Raw genomic sequence first — 16,471 nt, forward strand, 5'->3', positions numbered from 1 at the left:
GCTGTAAATTGATTCTGCCTTGGGATTAGAAGATACAACCATTTGCAAAGGTGTGTTGATTGAGGCTGAAATATTTCAGAGCATCAGCCAAAGGTATTTCACTATGTCTTGTGTCAGAGTGCATGCAAACAAGGGGGTGTATACATGGATCTTCCTGTCCCTTCCCTAAATCTCATATCTGTTCTGGGAGAAACCTCCTTGGCTATGGTGAAAAGATCCCAGTGCTGCACAGTGGTTCCTAGCAGATCAGTCTCTGCCAGCTTACAGGTTGTACGGTATTTGAGAGCCTCCACTGCAGAGCTTTAATCACAGAGTAATGCAGATAGAAATAAATGAAGTATTTTATTCCATCCAGTTTCAGGAACCTCTGTTTTGAGAGCCTTATTGACCATAACTAAGAAATTGTGTACTGCTAAGGTTGTGGCCCAGAAACAGCATGGCCATCGTTCTTGGGCTATTGCTGATACAGTATCTGCTACTCCAACAGATGACAAAGTAAAGGCTTCATCTTGCAGGTGCTCTGGGGCCCTGCTTGTGTGATCACTTTCATGCTAGGCATGGGAATAATTGCAGGGTATTCAGTGGGAGGATTTATGTACAAAAAGTCTCTGCATGTGGTGGAAACGTGAGTCTTTTGACATTGGATGAATCACTTAATCTCTTTTCCCCTGTTCCCTCTCCCAGGTTTTGTGTCCGCTGTGTATGCATGGTGTAATGTCCTCAGGGCAGGGACTTTCTCCCAGGGATGGTGTCTGACACAGTTAGCTACTGCAGTAATGAACGCTCTGTGTTCATCCCTCTGTGGGATTCACACTGCTGCCTCCTGAGTACCGTAGGTTGGTTGTGTGAGAGATGCCCAGTTCTTCTCCTGTGTAGCTCAGTAAGTTGGGAAGAATATTGCAGCTTGGATGTTGTTTGTAGTGTTGTTTCCTTATTTCGTACAAAGGTATTTGTGTCTGTGGAACATGTAAGACCTGTAAAAGCTGTGTCAGGCTGAGGAAGTTCCTTACATGCCCATCAGTGACACCTGCCCAGTTGACAAGATGATGAGCAGCTCTGCCACTGACTGGTCTTGTTATTTTGGGCAGCCTTGTTCTTTCCATATGTCTGTTCCCCTCCTGTTCTTTGCCTATCTATTTTGCTAAGATATTACTGATTTAGAGAACTGATCTATAGTTGAGCTTTAGCTCTTCAGTTGTGTTGGTGGGAGAGACCTGGAATTTGTTGCCTATGTGAAGCATTGCAAAGGAGATATTTTTGTCACTGTAGGTTTGTTTATATGTGCTTGTACATCACCTCTCATTAAATGTCTAAAAGTTCTAGGCTGGGCTTTCTGATCAGTCGTGCCGTGTAGATCCCCTTGGTCTCAAGCAGGTCTTGATTAGTAGAGTTGTCCTCTTCCATATTTCTGTGGGTGTGTTTTCCCCTTGGTGTCTGGACTGCCTTGCATTTTATCTGCTCCCCATACAAAGTAATAACAGTGCTCAAGACCTGTTTCTGTGACTGTTTCAGATGATTTAGAGCAGGGGACAGGTTTAACCCATTTGTGCTTCAGAAGCATACTTCTCTGATACTTTGCACTTGCGTGACTCAGCCTTATTTGCTGAGCTAGAGTGTCTTATACATGCTTATGCTTTAGCTGGTATGAAAAAGGCACCAGCATGGTGCCTGCATATGAGTTCTCCCTGCTGCCAGCGCCAAATAAGCTACGTAGCACACGGGCCCATCATCCTGAGAAACATTAGGCAGTGCTTCTGTGCACATGTACATAGGCACATGCACCTGTAGGCATACAGGGTCCACTACGTGATGCATCCCAGGTGTGTCTTACAGGTAGGTATCACAACCTCAGGCCAGCAGGAGAACCTGAGAAAAGGATACTGTGAATTGATGTAACATTCTTCTCAGGAGAGTAGGCTCAAACCAAGCTGCATGCAAGGTGAGTCAGAGTACCTTAGGATCATGTGTGTGACCCAGCATACTCAGCAGTCTCTCCTCCTAACAGACTCTGTCTTCCTGCAGCCATGCACTGAATTGCAGAGTGCCTGTCCTGCCTGCAGATGCACAGGCCAATAAAACGATTTCTGAAATAGGCTGTGCTCCACTATCAAGAAACACTTCTCCAGCCTTTTCTCTGTTCATCTGTAATAATTCAGTATGTGGCCTTTTCCAATCACACTGATGAAACATTCCAGCAAGTACAGAACAAATATTTTCTATCAACTCTCATGTATCAATTTTACAGAGGACGCATTTCTTGTGCGGCATTAATTTCTTGGCTGTCAGGAGCCCCAGCTAACCATCCTTTTCTGTTTTATGATGATGTATCTGGCACAATCTTGCCTGCCTTTTTTTTCCTCTTCCCCCTTCTCCATACAAACCAGATTTTTAACAGAGGAGTTTCTCTTAGAAATGTTCTCCTCCAGTTGGTGACGCACTTGAAATTCCCTGGGTAAAATGATCTCCTTTCCTTCCCCCTAAAACATTCCTATCAGCCCTATCTCCACCCACAGCAAAACAACATTCATCGGTTCCATATGCTGCTGAACAGCTCTGTGCTGTTTTATGAATAATGTATGCTGGCTTGTTAGAAGAGCGTTTGTTGTACAAACCAGTGGAATTTGAAATTGAGAGTGCTATCAGCAGACATGCCATGCCGTGCACTAACCCGCAGGCTTCTTGGGGTACTACTCTGGCATCCTTGCTGCATCCTCGTCAGAAGGGGGAAAATATGTGAGACATCGAGGGCATGTGGGCTTTGAGCCTGGCAAGGAGATACAGGCACACAGTGATCAGAGCCTGTATCCTCGCCTCACCAGGTGTTACAGATCCATGCATGAGGAGCGGAGAATATTTAAAGATCTGGATTTTGAGGGAGGGTGGCAAACAGGAGATGGTGAAGTAGCATAGATCTGTATGCAAGCAACAGTTCTGGGGGGTGGGCCAGCCTTCAGGTAATCACCTAAACAGCGAACTGGGAGTGGTATATAGCAATGTATCACACCCTGCCCAAACCTGACAGAAGGCAGGACACACACAGATCCAAAGGACAGGCACATTAACACCTATCAGGACTGCCTGCAAACATCAGCAATGTCTGGTATCTGTTGCCTCTGTAACCTGTTTTGTTTTTGTAGGGTTCTGCTACTTTTGTTGTTTTTCCTCCCTCCAATAAACCATGTATGGTGGGAGCTGGGCCTGATCCATGACTGAGTGCTGTGGTCTTGAGAGGAGAGATGATGTACTGATGCTGAGTGACTGAGGGGGATGCTGAACTTGGAAAAGACTGAACGTGTCATTGCCCAGAGGTGTGGCTGGGGCTTCCTTGGGGTCAGCCATGCCACTACCAGCTGGAGGTGAAGCAGAAATGTGCCCAGGCAGGACTTCTTCTGATAGCGGCTGTAGGAAAGGGTGGCTTGGACCTGGGTCAGAGACCACAAGTGCTTACCTGTCCTGGAGGCTGCAAAAGATACCCAAGGCATCTCCTGTAATGGTCAGATGGTCGTTGCCCCAAAACAGAAATTAGGGTGGAATTGGGTGTAAGTCTGGGAAACAAAAACTGGAGAAGATGGTCTGGGTCATCCCTGCTGATTCTCCAAGCTCCGTTTTGTTTTTGCCTCTTTGCAAGCTCATGGCGGGCATTTCTGACTCCTTCTCTTTTGTGCATGGAGCAGGCTTTCTGGATTGGCTAGTGTGTACAGAAAGTCAGTAGTTGGCTTCAAGAGCCAGTCCTATGTTGCCTTCGAGGGAAGGGCTTAACCTGCACAGTGCCCCAGGATCTCTTCAGCATCTTGAACCCTGCTGGCCAGGTTTTGAGGACCCTGTGCCTACTTGTTACCTAGATGAATTACCAAGATAAGTATCTGGGTAACTCAGATAATGCCTTTGTCCCTGTGTGCATACCTGGTTGTGCCTTTCTTTTGTTCACTGCTTCTGCATGCAGAGGCTGACTCACAGCATAGCTGGCAGTCGGCAGGTGCTGAGAGCAGCCTGTTTAAATGGGTCTGATGGTTTGTGCATGTGACAAGGTTTTGAGGGAGGTGAGGATGGCAAGTAACCTTTTTATTCTTGGCAGCTTTGTAAAATAAACAGGAGTTTTCAGAAGCACTTCCTGCATAGTTTGCTTCTCTTTCCAATTGGAATAAAAGTATCAACTGGTGAGAGCTTGTGAAAATCTGGATTTTTAGTTGACCTGCTTACCAAAGGGAAAATGGGGGTGGCATTCAGCAGCTTTTTACAGAATTACAGACTTCCACTTAAAAAAGGAAGTGTAAGTTTCTTGCCCAGTTTATGAACAAATACAAACAAATACCACAAATACATAATAAATCCTATTTTTAAATACTAAGGGTCAAATTGAAGCTGTAAGAAACAGCATGGGCAGTAAAATAAGGAAGGATGTCTAAGATGTTGCCTGCTATTCAGTTTTATGCAGCAGTTAATTTCTTTTATTCTCCCTTCAGCACTGTGTTTATTTCTCCAGGAAGCTTAGAGCAGTGCTGGGCCTCAGGTGTGGTGGACCAGAGATCAGCAATTCTCAGAAAAGAGAAAGCGGTAAGGAGTAGGTTTTTGGAGTAGGTTTTTGTGGGCTCAGTAATCAAGCTTAAGAGTTGAGGCAGTGAAGTCAGAAACTACTGAGCAGTCAGTAGCTGGGGATTTGGAATCTGTGCGCATTAGCCTTGGGCGCTAAAGAAGATAGAAAGTCTCTCCCCTTTCCAAGTGGTATCAGTACAGCTTGGAAGATGAGACCTGTGCAGTATTTGTTCTGGCATTCCCTGCTGTGGTCTAGCCTCCAGTTTTCTGGCTTATATAGTGAATTTCTCAAGCACTTCCCAGGTTAGCAGGTAAGAGGCTGTGATTGTTGTCAAACTGTAAGAGCACTTTAAATCAGAACTTTTTTTTCATTTCCCAGAGAGAAAACATGAGTTAATAAAACCTGTCCTTGCAGCTAGTTAAGTATGGTGAAAGTCATGTCCTTACCATAATCTCTGATCAGCTTTGTTGCAATTTAATGAAGCATTTAAGTGCTTGTCTCCAAGTTTGTTTGATTTAATCATACACTGGAGAAATGTCTGCTGAAAAGAGCTGCTGTCTGAATCAGGGCCTTGGGAAACAGCCGTGAAATAAATGATAGAGCAGGTGCTGGGCTGTACACGTCTGCTACTGGTTGCAAAGCATGGGAAAAGGAATTTTTTCTTCTCCAGATCATGCAAGAGGCCAGTAGACATCAGGAAAATGTTGCTGCATAAATTGCTTTGGAGAAGGAATGTAAAGCAGCACTAAAAGGCTGACGAGTACAGTGGTGAGTGCGCAGCCTGGCAGCAGTCTCTGCCAGAGAGCTGGGTCAGGGGACAGGCTTGAGAACTCATGCATCCCTGTCCCTTGGGAGCTCTACTCATCAAGGTCTCAGTGAGCATGCTTGGTGGGCACACTGAACATGCCCTGTGAACAGCTGCCCAGGCTGTGGATACTCTCTAGGGTTTTCTCCTTCATTTTTGTAAGTAGCAGCGATGTTCTGAGGGACTATGTTTGATGCTTTATGGGGGACACTGTGTCCTTCGTCAGATGTATGCCATATGACTGGATTGGTGTATTCTACTCCCTAAAGAAGGAAGATGGAGACTGGCTCATTAGTAAAGATTGAGACAAACACATGTCACTTTCCACGAGGCAAAAGCCTGGGGCATTTGTTGTTCCCACACCAATCTGGAGTGCTGCTTTTCTGTGTCCTGCTCTTTGGCTGTAGTGATTCCCAGAGACTTCTGTAGCAGCAAAATCCCATAAAAAGCAGTACTGCACAGGGCAGGTGTTCATGTTCAGAGGTCATGACCCAATCTTGTAGGCATTTGGGCCAGAGAGCAGCAAAAGGCATTTCTGATACCCCAGGTCAGGTTTTTAGTACATTTCAAAAGTGCATCCAACCAGCTGGGGAAAAAAAATACTGCTTCTGAAGAAATGGGGAGGCAACTGGGGAAAAAATACAGCCTCTTTGCCTTACATGTGGAAGTAGTTTTCTGACTCAAAACGTATGAGAATATTTTAATCACAGTAGGAAGAAAAAGACAAGTCAAAGAATAAAAGGGGGGCTTTGGCCAAATCATTAGAAACATACTGACTTCTAATAGAAAATATTGGGTAACTCCAGGGAATTGGTGAGTTTGTGTGGAAAAATGGAGGTGCGTTTAATTCTGCTGGATTACTGGGTCCACAGTAGGAGAAACGTTAGTCCTTTCTTTTGCTTTCTTCCTGCAGGGCATTCTTAAAGTCTATTGATAGCTCTCACCTGAAAATTAAGCAAAGTGCCTACAAACTGCCACCAATGCCCTTTCCTTCACCGTTTTCTGGCTGTTTGCCTTTGGATTAGAGCTCCTTATACAAGTTTGGAAAAGATAGGATAAATAGACAGTGAAAACTCTAGAGTTGGAAATATTTCATCATATTGCTTTGAGGAGTACAGCAAAGCCCTGTTAGTGGTGAGAACCTCTCCCTGCTATAGCTCACTATAAGAAGCATTTGGGATGATTCCTCCTGGTGACCATATATGATCTGTTGCTCTGAGAAACCTACTTTTGTGTTACACGTCACTAGAAGTTGCTGCATGTGTAGCATCAGAGTGAGGCGAGTTGTACCAGTATGTTTGACCTGCTTGTGTTTTGGTTCAGTTGAGCCAGATTTTCACAGAGCTGAATATTAAGGATCTTCAAATAAACCATGCAGGATTCGGAAAGGAGCCAATAGATCACAGGATGAGCTGTAGGATAAGCTCATGGGATTCTTATTGCAAGTTCAGCTGTGGCATATGCACAAGACTAGTTTCAACTCTTCAGCTTTCTGAATTATTTTTATTTTGGGTCAGAGTTAAGGCTTTTTAAATGCCTGTTGTGCGTGTCATAGCTATTATAGTATGTGATTTTCAGGCTTGTTCATACTTGATGTGCTGCTACTTGGTAATCATGTGCATCAACAGTTCTTCTACACGTTAACATATTTTGAGGCTGTGTAGGAGTTATGTGCCAGAGGGAGTAAATCTAGCTATGTATATAAGGTAAATTACAAATGTGGATTAGAAGTTCGAGAATCGGGGACATTCCATACCAAAATACTTCACTTGAGTCAAGTGGCCTATTTGAAGAACTCCATTAGCTTGTAGTAATAGCAGGCATTTATCCATTGTATGCATTGGCTACTGGAGGGCTGAAATCAGACACACTTAGGTAGTAAGTGTACACCACTTACACTAAGTGGTGTACCTACTCCCTCTCAAAAGAAATCCATCCCAACTGTTGTCCACCCAGGCTCAAGTCAGCCTCCAGACCTTTTTCTTTGCAGGCTGGTATCAACAACAGAATTGTGACCTTTGTTGTGAAACCTGCTGGCATCTTTCGTATGAATTGCAAGAGAAATTATAGCAGGCAGCAGTCCAAGACATTGATCTTCAGCCACAAAAGTTGCTTATCATTAATTTTCTGCTTTATACTTAGAATATGTTTATGTTTGGGTGTGTGACTAGGGAAGCATTCAGGTGACTGCGAGGCTCATGGGCTTTGAATAGCTATACTGGCATGGTTTTAGAAGTAAGTCCATATGTTGAAATCTTGGCCCCATTAAAGTCGGTGACAAAAAAATCTCACTGACTGTCAGAAATTAAATTCAACCTTGAATTTCAAGGCTGTAGTCTTGTGGCTTTTGCAAATCTAACAGGGTTATTTTAAAAGAAATCCAAACCACAAAACCCAAAAACCTGCTTGAGAAAATGACTAATCTCAAACCCTGTATTGATATTTTTTCCTTAGATGAGATTTCTGCTCAAGACTTCTGTGTTACCATGAGCAGATATGGTACTTCCTTGATCAGAGGCAGTTTGCTTACTGTATTGTTAGGTAATTTCCCTCAGTATATTAATGTTTGTGTAGCAGGGGTCAAACAGTAATTCCATCTCGTTTCTCTCCCTTTACAGGCCCTCTACAATTCAATCAAGAATGAGAAGCTGGAATGGGCAGTGTAAGTATGCTGTGTAGAAATTAGGAGTTTAAAAATAGTACCTGTGTAGTAATCTGTTTATGCATTCTGTGTCACCATCTGAGTGGGCTCCAAAGCTTGTAGAAGATAGCCAGTGTACATAATGAGTTTGGTGTTCTGTTAATGAATGACCTGGCAGTACTGCCTCATCTGTTTCTCCAATAATGGGAGTTGTTAATGATAGGGGCCAACTGCATTTGTAAGGAAAGAGACCGTTTCATTTAGTAGGAAACTTCAGCTTGAAAAGAGAGAAATTAAATCCTCCATTGTTCTATGGCTGCATAAATAAAACAGAAGTTGAGTTCTCCCTTTATCTTTCAGTACATTGTGTCAGAATCACTGAATACAAATACACATCTTGGATTGAGTTTCTTCCTGTTGGGTTTATTGTCTTGGTTTGTCTCCTGATTAACTATGGATAACTTGACAACAACCTAATATGATAGATGATAAATTGGACAAAGTCTGATATCCCCTGTTCTTAGCTGCTTTTGACAGGCTAACACTTGTTAGCTACGGAAATACTGCAGACAAGAGCGAGCTTCAAGTTCTGATTGTGTTAAATTGACATTTCTCTGTGCTTAGGTTTTATGTGATTTAGGTACGCCAGCAAAGAGTAGAAGGGCCTGCTTTAGATTTTGCAGCTTCCAGAACAGTGGACTTTAGTGTAAAATAAAAAAATTGTCCTTTATCTGTTTTGACTGTACTAGATGTTTACCTGTGTACATTTACATACTTAAAACCTCACCTTCTTGAGAACAATGTAGGTTTGGGGTGCACACTCCTGCACCTTTTGTGCTAGAACTAACTTTTGTGCTAACAACTGCCATAGGTCTTGCAGGCCCATTGGCTTCTGATCTTCCTTGGTTTAAGTTCATCATCTGCAAATGAATTTCTTGTCAGGGTGTGCAGCCTCGCTTAGCTGGTCCCAACTGGGATTGTAGGCCTTCTTCAGAAGTGTATTAGAGAATGTCAGAGTAGTGAGGAGGGTGAGCTGGTGAGGAGAGTCACCAAGAAGTGCCATCACTGATGAGCCTCATAAGAAGCACAGTGGGAACCATTTTTCCAGACCATGTCTTGGACCTGGAATGTGCTGTGTGAATCTTACATGTCGCAACACCAGAGCTGTTTGTAAGATACTCTCACAGGTACTTTAGATCCAGCAGAATCTGTTACGTGACTTTCTCAATGTCAGAGTTTTCCTCCAGCTCTTGGCAAGAGACCATACCATGTCTAATACACTTGGGCAGCCTCCAGGTGGGAATTGGCTCATGTTTGGCTCTGCTCCTATGAGCTTCAGTCAAGGTGATTTATGAGATAACTTGCTTCTGTATAGGTAGTAGCTGCTTCAGCATTTACATAGTCCAGTCTGTATCCCTTGCTAATGAATTGTTTGGGGAAAAATTGCAAGCAGACTGGGAAAGGGAGAAATCACGACCTCCTTAAATAAGACTTTCTCCCAGCAGAATGCTCCAAGTGGCCAGTTGTCCATTCCAGTCTGAAACTCGGGCCGATAGCTGGGACTGATATGGCAGTTATTTTCCGTGCTGTAAAACAAAGCTCTGTCTGGGCATAGTAAAAAAGGTTGTGCCTTTATCTTTAGGGCTGAGAGTGCTGACTGGAAAAGGGAGTGTGAAGGTATCTCCCCTCACTTTTAGAGAGATGTGTGGTTGGTATAAAGTAGCCTGAGGACTGTCTGAGCTAGAGGGAGGAGGTACATCACTGTCTTTGCTGTCATGATCTGCAGAGAAAGGTGGATAGGAAGGGGACATGATTGTTGTTGCTATGGGGGGGAACTGAGGAAGATCCTCTCTCCTTTCTGAAGAGATCCTCTCTCATTTCCTGTGCTTCCCTGATGCAGTTGGCAGAGGAAGAAGTGGAAGGTAAGGCAAAGGTAGAAATCGGGCTGCAAAAACCAGCATAAGTTCCTTGTGATGCTGGCATTTTGAAGGAATGCCTTTCTTCCAGCCAGAATTCCTCTGAGGATCTAAGACTCTCTCTTATGAGCTAAGCAACAGTTTAAGAGCTTCTCTGGCAGTACATTATTTGGTGGTTTAATGACTGTCAGTAAGTCCACAGACAGGGGAGAGTAACAGCAATACATAAGATGGGGAAAGACTGCTACATGATCCTTATCTTACTAGTTGTTAGCTGGATGTGTCATCATTCTAAATGATTTGCTGTCTGTTTCCAGTAGTATTACAGTCTGATCCAAAGCCCACAGAAACAAAAAGCTACCATTGATTCCAGTTTTGTAGTCAATAGAAGTGGCACCTTCATCAGCAGATGAGCTCCAGAGCTTTCAGTAGGAGTAGTCATTTATCCCTTATGAAAAGGGAAACACAAACGCAGCTCTGGAAGAGAAACTTGCATTACAGTTCTTTTTTCTGTTGTAGTTCCAGGTTCGCGTTCTCCAAAAGGTTAAAAGCAAGTCACATACCATGATCTGTTAAATAAACAGATCTGACCTCGAATTTACCCTGAACTGGTGAGTGTGGGATCATGAATGCACACTCCTACTCCGCAGTGCACCCACCAAATTTTTTGGTTACTTTTCACAGCAGAACTGCCAGAAAACATTCTGCCATTTATGTGGTGTGCCATTTACCTTGCTTGCTCTTTCTCTTTGCCTGCCTTGTTGTTCAGTGTCCTGGCAGAAAAGAAAAAAGCAGTTGGGAAGACAAACCATCAGAAATACAATTATTCTGTCTTTTCTCCCATTCCATATTTCCCCTCTACTGCTTACAGTTTGAGATCTCTCCTGTCTGTTGGACTGTGGTTCATTTCTTTGAACAGCAAGTGAAGCACTAAGTAGTGATCAGAACTCACTGAATTAATAGGCAGAATTTCCTACTGATGGCAGTGAAGCCATGTACTGCTTCATCCAGTTAGTCAAATGCATCCTGTTTTCTGTGTACTGAGATCACTGGGACCACCCTAGGAGAGCATGTAGCTGCAGTAATTGTACTGTAATTTCTAATGATGCTTATATTTCCCTGGGGGTCTTGATATTTCCATGAGATTTTTTGATACTCAGAAGGTAAACTCTTGTTCTTCAACCCTGACATCACCTCTAAGATGAAATGAATTAAAGATCCTGTGAACATGAACAGCAACACTAAAAGTCAGGTTTGTTTAGCTGGAAAAGGGAGCATTGAGGACCCCAGTGTAATTTTTTCAGGGAGTAAAGGCTGTTGCAGAGGAGCAGGGTGTGAATTATTCTTCATACCCATTGTGGATGAGCTTAAATTTGAAACATGGGAAGTTTGGGTTAAAAAAGTTTTCCAGCAATAAGCCTTTTAAATGCTGGACAAGCTATGAAAGTGCATTCACTAGAGGTTTTTATGAGCTAGTCATTCTGTCCAGAGTGGCTTAAGAGGAGTGGGTTCCTCCTTAGAGGTAGAGAAATAGATTAGCTTACCTCCTTCAGTCCCATTGTCTTTAATATTATGGCCCAGGTTTTGTAGATGTTTCTCAACCTTCATTTTTTTCAGCTGTCGTTGTCAGCTTTAAGCTGAAGAAGAAAAATTAATTTGGTTTTAAAGGTGCCAGAGCTAAATATGTTTTGTTTGCATGATGTCTACATCGAAATGTGATGATGAACATTATTGCTCTTCCTTGTTTGTAACATTACGTCTACTGCCTATTGAAGGTGATAGGAATAATAAAATAATCAACTTAAAATAAGCTGAATGGTGATCTAATTAACATATGAAATCCCAAAGTGTTGCTTACAAAACTGCAAAAAAACAAATGGCTGCATTCAAGTCAGTTGTATCAGGAAACCTTTCTCTGAGCAGGACAGTGTACTTTTCAGGTGAATCACTGGTTTTTGATGAGTTGATGATGTAGTTTTCTTTCCAGAGAAGTTTAGACATAAACAGGGTATGTTCTTTTTTGTTTTATTCTGGACTGCACTGAAAAATCATCTCCTTCCATCCAAACCAAAATAGGTCTTTCAGGCAGTGATGGTGGGAAAGGGCTGCTGCCAAATCCTTTCTGTGTTTCCTACGGCAAACTGTGACGCTGAGACCGGGGTGGGTATAAAGACGTCTGTGCTGAAGCTCACCTTTTCTAGGTCAAACTCAGAAATCTCTCCCCATTATAATTAACTCTTTGTCTCCTGAGTTCTAGGATGTTCTCTGTTTGCAACTTCATGACTGCTTTCAGAGGTGATAATGCAGGTGGTAATCACCTGGCTGTCCTTTCTCCTCTCCTCCCTTTGAGAAAGGTGCCAAAACTTAATTCTGCTGGTTTCTGAGGTCAATTTTCTAATACAGATGCTATTCGTTGCACAGATTCATATAATTATGCTACAAATCTATTTATTTTTTTAAATGCCAATTTTTAAATGGATAAACCCAGCCTTTTTCCATATTATGTAAGTTTTCTATTTGAACAAATGCCGAGATGAAGCAGACTTTTAAGGGCCTGGCCCTGTCTTTCCAGCTTAGTGACTTCGAAGTTTTCCAAGGCAGACCCTCAAATCAGACGAGAGAGTGTGTAGAAATGTTTTTGTTACTGAGATAACTGGATGGTTTTCTCCCAGAAATGGAACTTTCTTGTATAGGGTCTTTCTGGGGAAAGGCAAAAATATATTTCTTTGCCTAAAGGGCAACATCCACTTTTTTGCATGTTTTTCAAATCTGTATGTTTAAGAGTAAGAGGAAACTCTTTCTGGTTGTCAGTGATCATTTGGGAAGGAAGAACATTGCTGTTTCAATGCTGTGTCTTCAAGTGATAGAGCAGGTAGGGTCCCGGCTTTGGTGTGCTGGTTCTTGTGGGCAGCCAGTGCCCTGGTTACTGCTCTCTCTGCAGGTCCTTTTCCAAAGAGACAACCTAAGGGAGGTGGAACTGAAGCTCCTTGTTTTGAGAAACCTTGGAAATATCAGTGTGCCATAAGCAGAGTCTCAGAGAAACTTGAGAGGTGGGTAGCCTTCTCCTGTCACCAGTATCCTGCAAAGCAGAGGCTCTAGTACATTCCTTGCAGGAATCTGGTACCTCTACAGGAGGGTTCCCAGCCATCAGGTCCTGTCAGTCATCAGAGAGGGATCACCAGAGGAATCAAGACCAGACCCAGAGCCAGGAATGATGTCTCTCTGCTGATCAAAGACAGAAGGTGTTCTAAGACTTCTGCAAACCTAAATGGGCCCTAATCATGGTGTTTCGCTACTGAAATGTGTTGGAACCAATGTGGGCTTTTTTCCCCAAAGGCACAAGGATTGTGCGATTTCCTGTACCAAATGGAAAGGAGTGGGACCAAGCCTGCCTCTGTAAAGGACCCGAGGTCTGCCTGTGACACCACATCCATGAACATTCCTGCACAGACACCACCCACTGACTCCTATCCCTGCCTCACTGGAAGCCTTCACGCTGGGGATATTACTGGACTTGAAGCATCTGTGAGAGCCGTCTGAGCATGAGGAGGTAGTTGCACCCCCCACAGGCTAGGATTTCAAAGAAAGATCATTGTTCTGGTGATGTACCCAGAGACCAGCTGAATTTTCTGCAGCTCTTCCTTCTTGCAGCTGTACCCTAAAGGCTGGTGAGGAGTAAGCTTGAATTGTTACATCCTTCGTAAAGCCTATCCAGGATCTATCTATTCAGCCAGCTTTGGAGGATACATAAACAAAGGCTAATACCTGAACTGTTTTGCTACTTTGAAAGTCCTTCCAGTCATCCTGCTTTCTTCCTATGCTTGGCCACTGAAGCAACATGGAGTATTTGAAGAAGTGGGTCCCAGATCCCCTGGTTTTATTTCTAGTGGTGTTTCATATTCAAGATCAGAAAGGTTGAGAGAGAGAGAGAGAGATTGAGTCTCCTTTTAGTTCTATTTTTCTCAGCTGTTCATCCATTTCTTGTTCTCTGTAATGAGTCCCCCTTGCCTCTCTGGTTCCCTTCATTACATCTTACAGACTGGCTCATGCATCTTGTCAGAGCCCTCAGCTCTCACAAGTGCCTGAGGCTTCTGAGTTTCAAGGATGTTCCATTTTCAATGACAGATTAAAGAACCAATTAAAGGTTTATTCAGTGCTACCAGTAGTCATGACAGCAAATGCCATTTTATCCTTGTCTGCCTTGTCTGCGTTTGTCTTTTGAAGAACTCCTGTTTAATAGCTGCCCCAGAGATGCTGAGTTTGAGAGCATTGGCCCCAGCACTTGTGGTGTCCAGGATCCCCAGGACTGCTCATGACACCACTTGTGACTGCTTGGAGAAGAGTTCTGGTACATTAATGCAGGACAGTTGATCAGTATAAGATAATTGATTCCCATAGCTCCAAAGAAGGTTGATTATTTAAAAAAAATGCGAAGCCATTTACTGCAGTAGGTCTTTGCTGACAAGGAGAAATCCACTGTGTCCTTGGCTGAGATCCCAGAATTCACAAGGCACTTCTATGTGACAAATCAGCCTGAGTGGTTCTGCCCTATGAGAGATTTCAGTCTGGATTAGGTACCACAGACTTGTATTGTGAGAATTTTCTCCTGGAATGGACATATGCATATGATGGTCCCATAAGCAGACATGGTTGCAGCGTGCCTCAGAAGGAGCTTTTGGGCTGCCATATGCCTTGCTAGTCTTCATCTGATACACACCTTCGAGCATATGCATGCGATTGGAAGGTCTGCCTAAGTTTGCTCTCTCTGCTGGTCATCTGAGTTGAGTGAGATGCAGCAGCTTCATGTCTAACCCCCTATTAGCCATCATTACACTCAAATGATACTGATTATTTTTTTCATCAGCTGCTGGTCTTAGGAGAAGGATTGATACCATGACTTTCTAATGACAGCCTTCATCCTCCTTGACACCCCTTTCCCAGTCACCTAGAGGGAATGTATGGAGACTTCAAGGGGCACAGGGCAGCGCTGTATTCTGACAGTAGCTGTTGTTCTTTCAGATACACCGTCCACCCAGATTGAGTGGCCTGTTCTCTGAAAACCATCATCCTAGTCCTGTGATGCACACCTTTTGTTTTCTGGTGCTTTTTGCTTTGGCTGTGATTAGCAAAAAGGCATTTATTAGGCAATGCTTGTGACTTGCTGAAGTGGGTTGCATTGTTGTCCCCAAGAGCTTTGTTGAATGCATTGCCCTAATAAGTAACATTTTGAGCAGCATTTTGTTTCTAAAATATAGATAACATAATTCACCTAGTGTAGTTTTTATTTTTAAATTGCTACTTTTATGCTAGTCTGTGGAGGAAAATAAAGAAAACAAGGTAGAGTCTGTGTTTCATATGCTAAGTTAAGGGGTAAGCCACAGTGATCTGTAGTAATCTAATTGTGTTCATTTACATGTGAACTCATGAAGAAACTGGAGATTTTTCAGGAGAGCGCAGCAGGCAAATATATCCCATTTTAGCACTCAAATAAGTAGAATTTAAAATAAGTGAAGTTGGAGGATACAGAACACTCTTGAAATCCTGCCTTTTGAGATTGTAAGAGGGAAACTTAGGCTTTTTTGAAAATCTGGCTCCTAAATCCTGTGCTGGTGAAGTAGGTGAACTGAAGCCTTGCTATAATCCAGCTACATTTTGGTACGTTTCTAAGTAGGGCCTCCTATAAAGAGAAAGGCATGTTTTGACAAGGAGTGTGCAAGAATTATCAAGGTGAAGCTTCGCTGATCAGTCTCTTGTTCATGCTTGGTTTTCACTGCTTTTTAAGGGATGAAGAAGAAAAAAAGAAGCCTCACTCTGATGGTGCAGATGAAAAGGACAATGGGAGCCAGATGAAGGCTGTCAGTCGAATTGGTAACTCAAATAACCCATTCCTGGATATCCCTCATGACCCCAATGCTGCGGTGTATAAAACTGGATTTCTGGCTCGGAAAATCCATGCAGATATGGATGGAAAGAAAAGTGAGTATCTTTCACTCTTGAATGCCTCATTTTCTTGTTATCTCTGCACAATGTCACTTATGATGAGCCCATGTGCTTCTCAAGGCAAATAGTGCTGCTTCATTAAGGGAAATTGCAGCAATAACAAACAATGCAGCAATTGGATTATCACACTCTCACTATTAGGCCAGGATTTACAATGTTCAGTCCCATTTGCAGCAGCTCTAATGTGTGAGCATAATGAGTAATGTGATACAGTAAAGCAATGTGAATCTTTTGTGCTAAAAGAAAATGGATCTCATGGTTTACAGAGAAAACAATTTCAAGTGAATTACAGTAGCTGCTCCGTAGTAGTTTGGTAATGCTCCTTTTCCTTATGTGACACCAGATGGTTTCAAATCTCTCCTCCCCTCTGGGTCTGTCTTTAAAGAAAGGCTGTTCTTTATCTCTCCTTGGAAAATACTGTAACCATTCCCTTCCTTGCATTCCCAGCCCTGGGTCACATACTCAATGAAGTTCAGCAGCTTTGGTAACAGCCAGATTTATGCCATAGAGTTCCTCCCTGCCCCTTCTTTGTAATAGTACTGCTGTGTCTCTTACTTTAATTATCCTGTTTCCTT

General features: G+C 43.0%; 1 protein-coding gene across 1 annotated transcript in view; it reads left to right on the forward strand.

Annotated features, from left to right (window-relative positions):
• The window catches only part of LOC104538156 (PH and SEC7 domain-containing protein 3-like), a gene marked incomplete at its 3' end in the record, with an annotated part of 67,080 nt that overhangs the window by 38,287 nt on the left and 12,322 nt on the right, over window positions 1-16,471 (forward strand). Inside the window, exons 7-8 of the mRNA XM_010181252.1 lie at window positions 7,958-8,001; window positions 15,679-15,872. Coding sequence (XP_010179554.1) covers window positions 7,958-8,001; window positions 15,679-15,872 — 238 coding nt within the window. The remainder of the gene's footprint in view (window positions 1-7,957; window positions 8,002-15,678; window positions 15,873-16,471) is intronic.

This window comes from Mesitornis unicolor, unplaced genomic scaffold (genome assembly GCF_000695765.1).
Source record: "Mesitornis unicolor isolate BGI_N332 unplaced genomic scaffold, ASM69576v1 scaffold1493, whole genome shotgun sequence".
NCBI lineage: Eukaryota > Metazoa > Chordata > Aves > Mesitornithiformes > Mesitornithidae > Mesitornis > Mesitornis unicolor.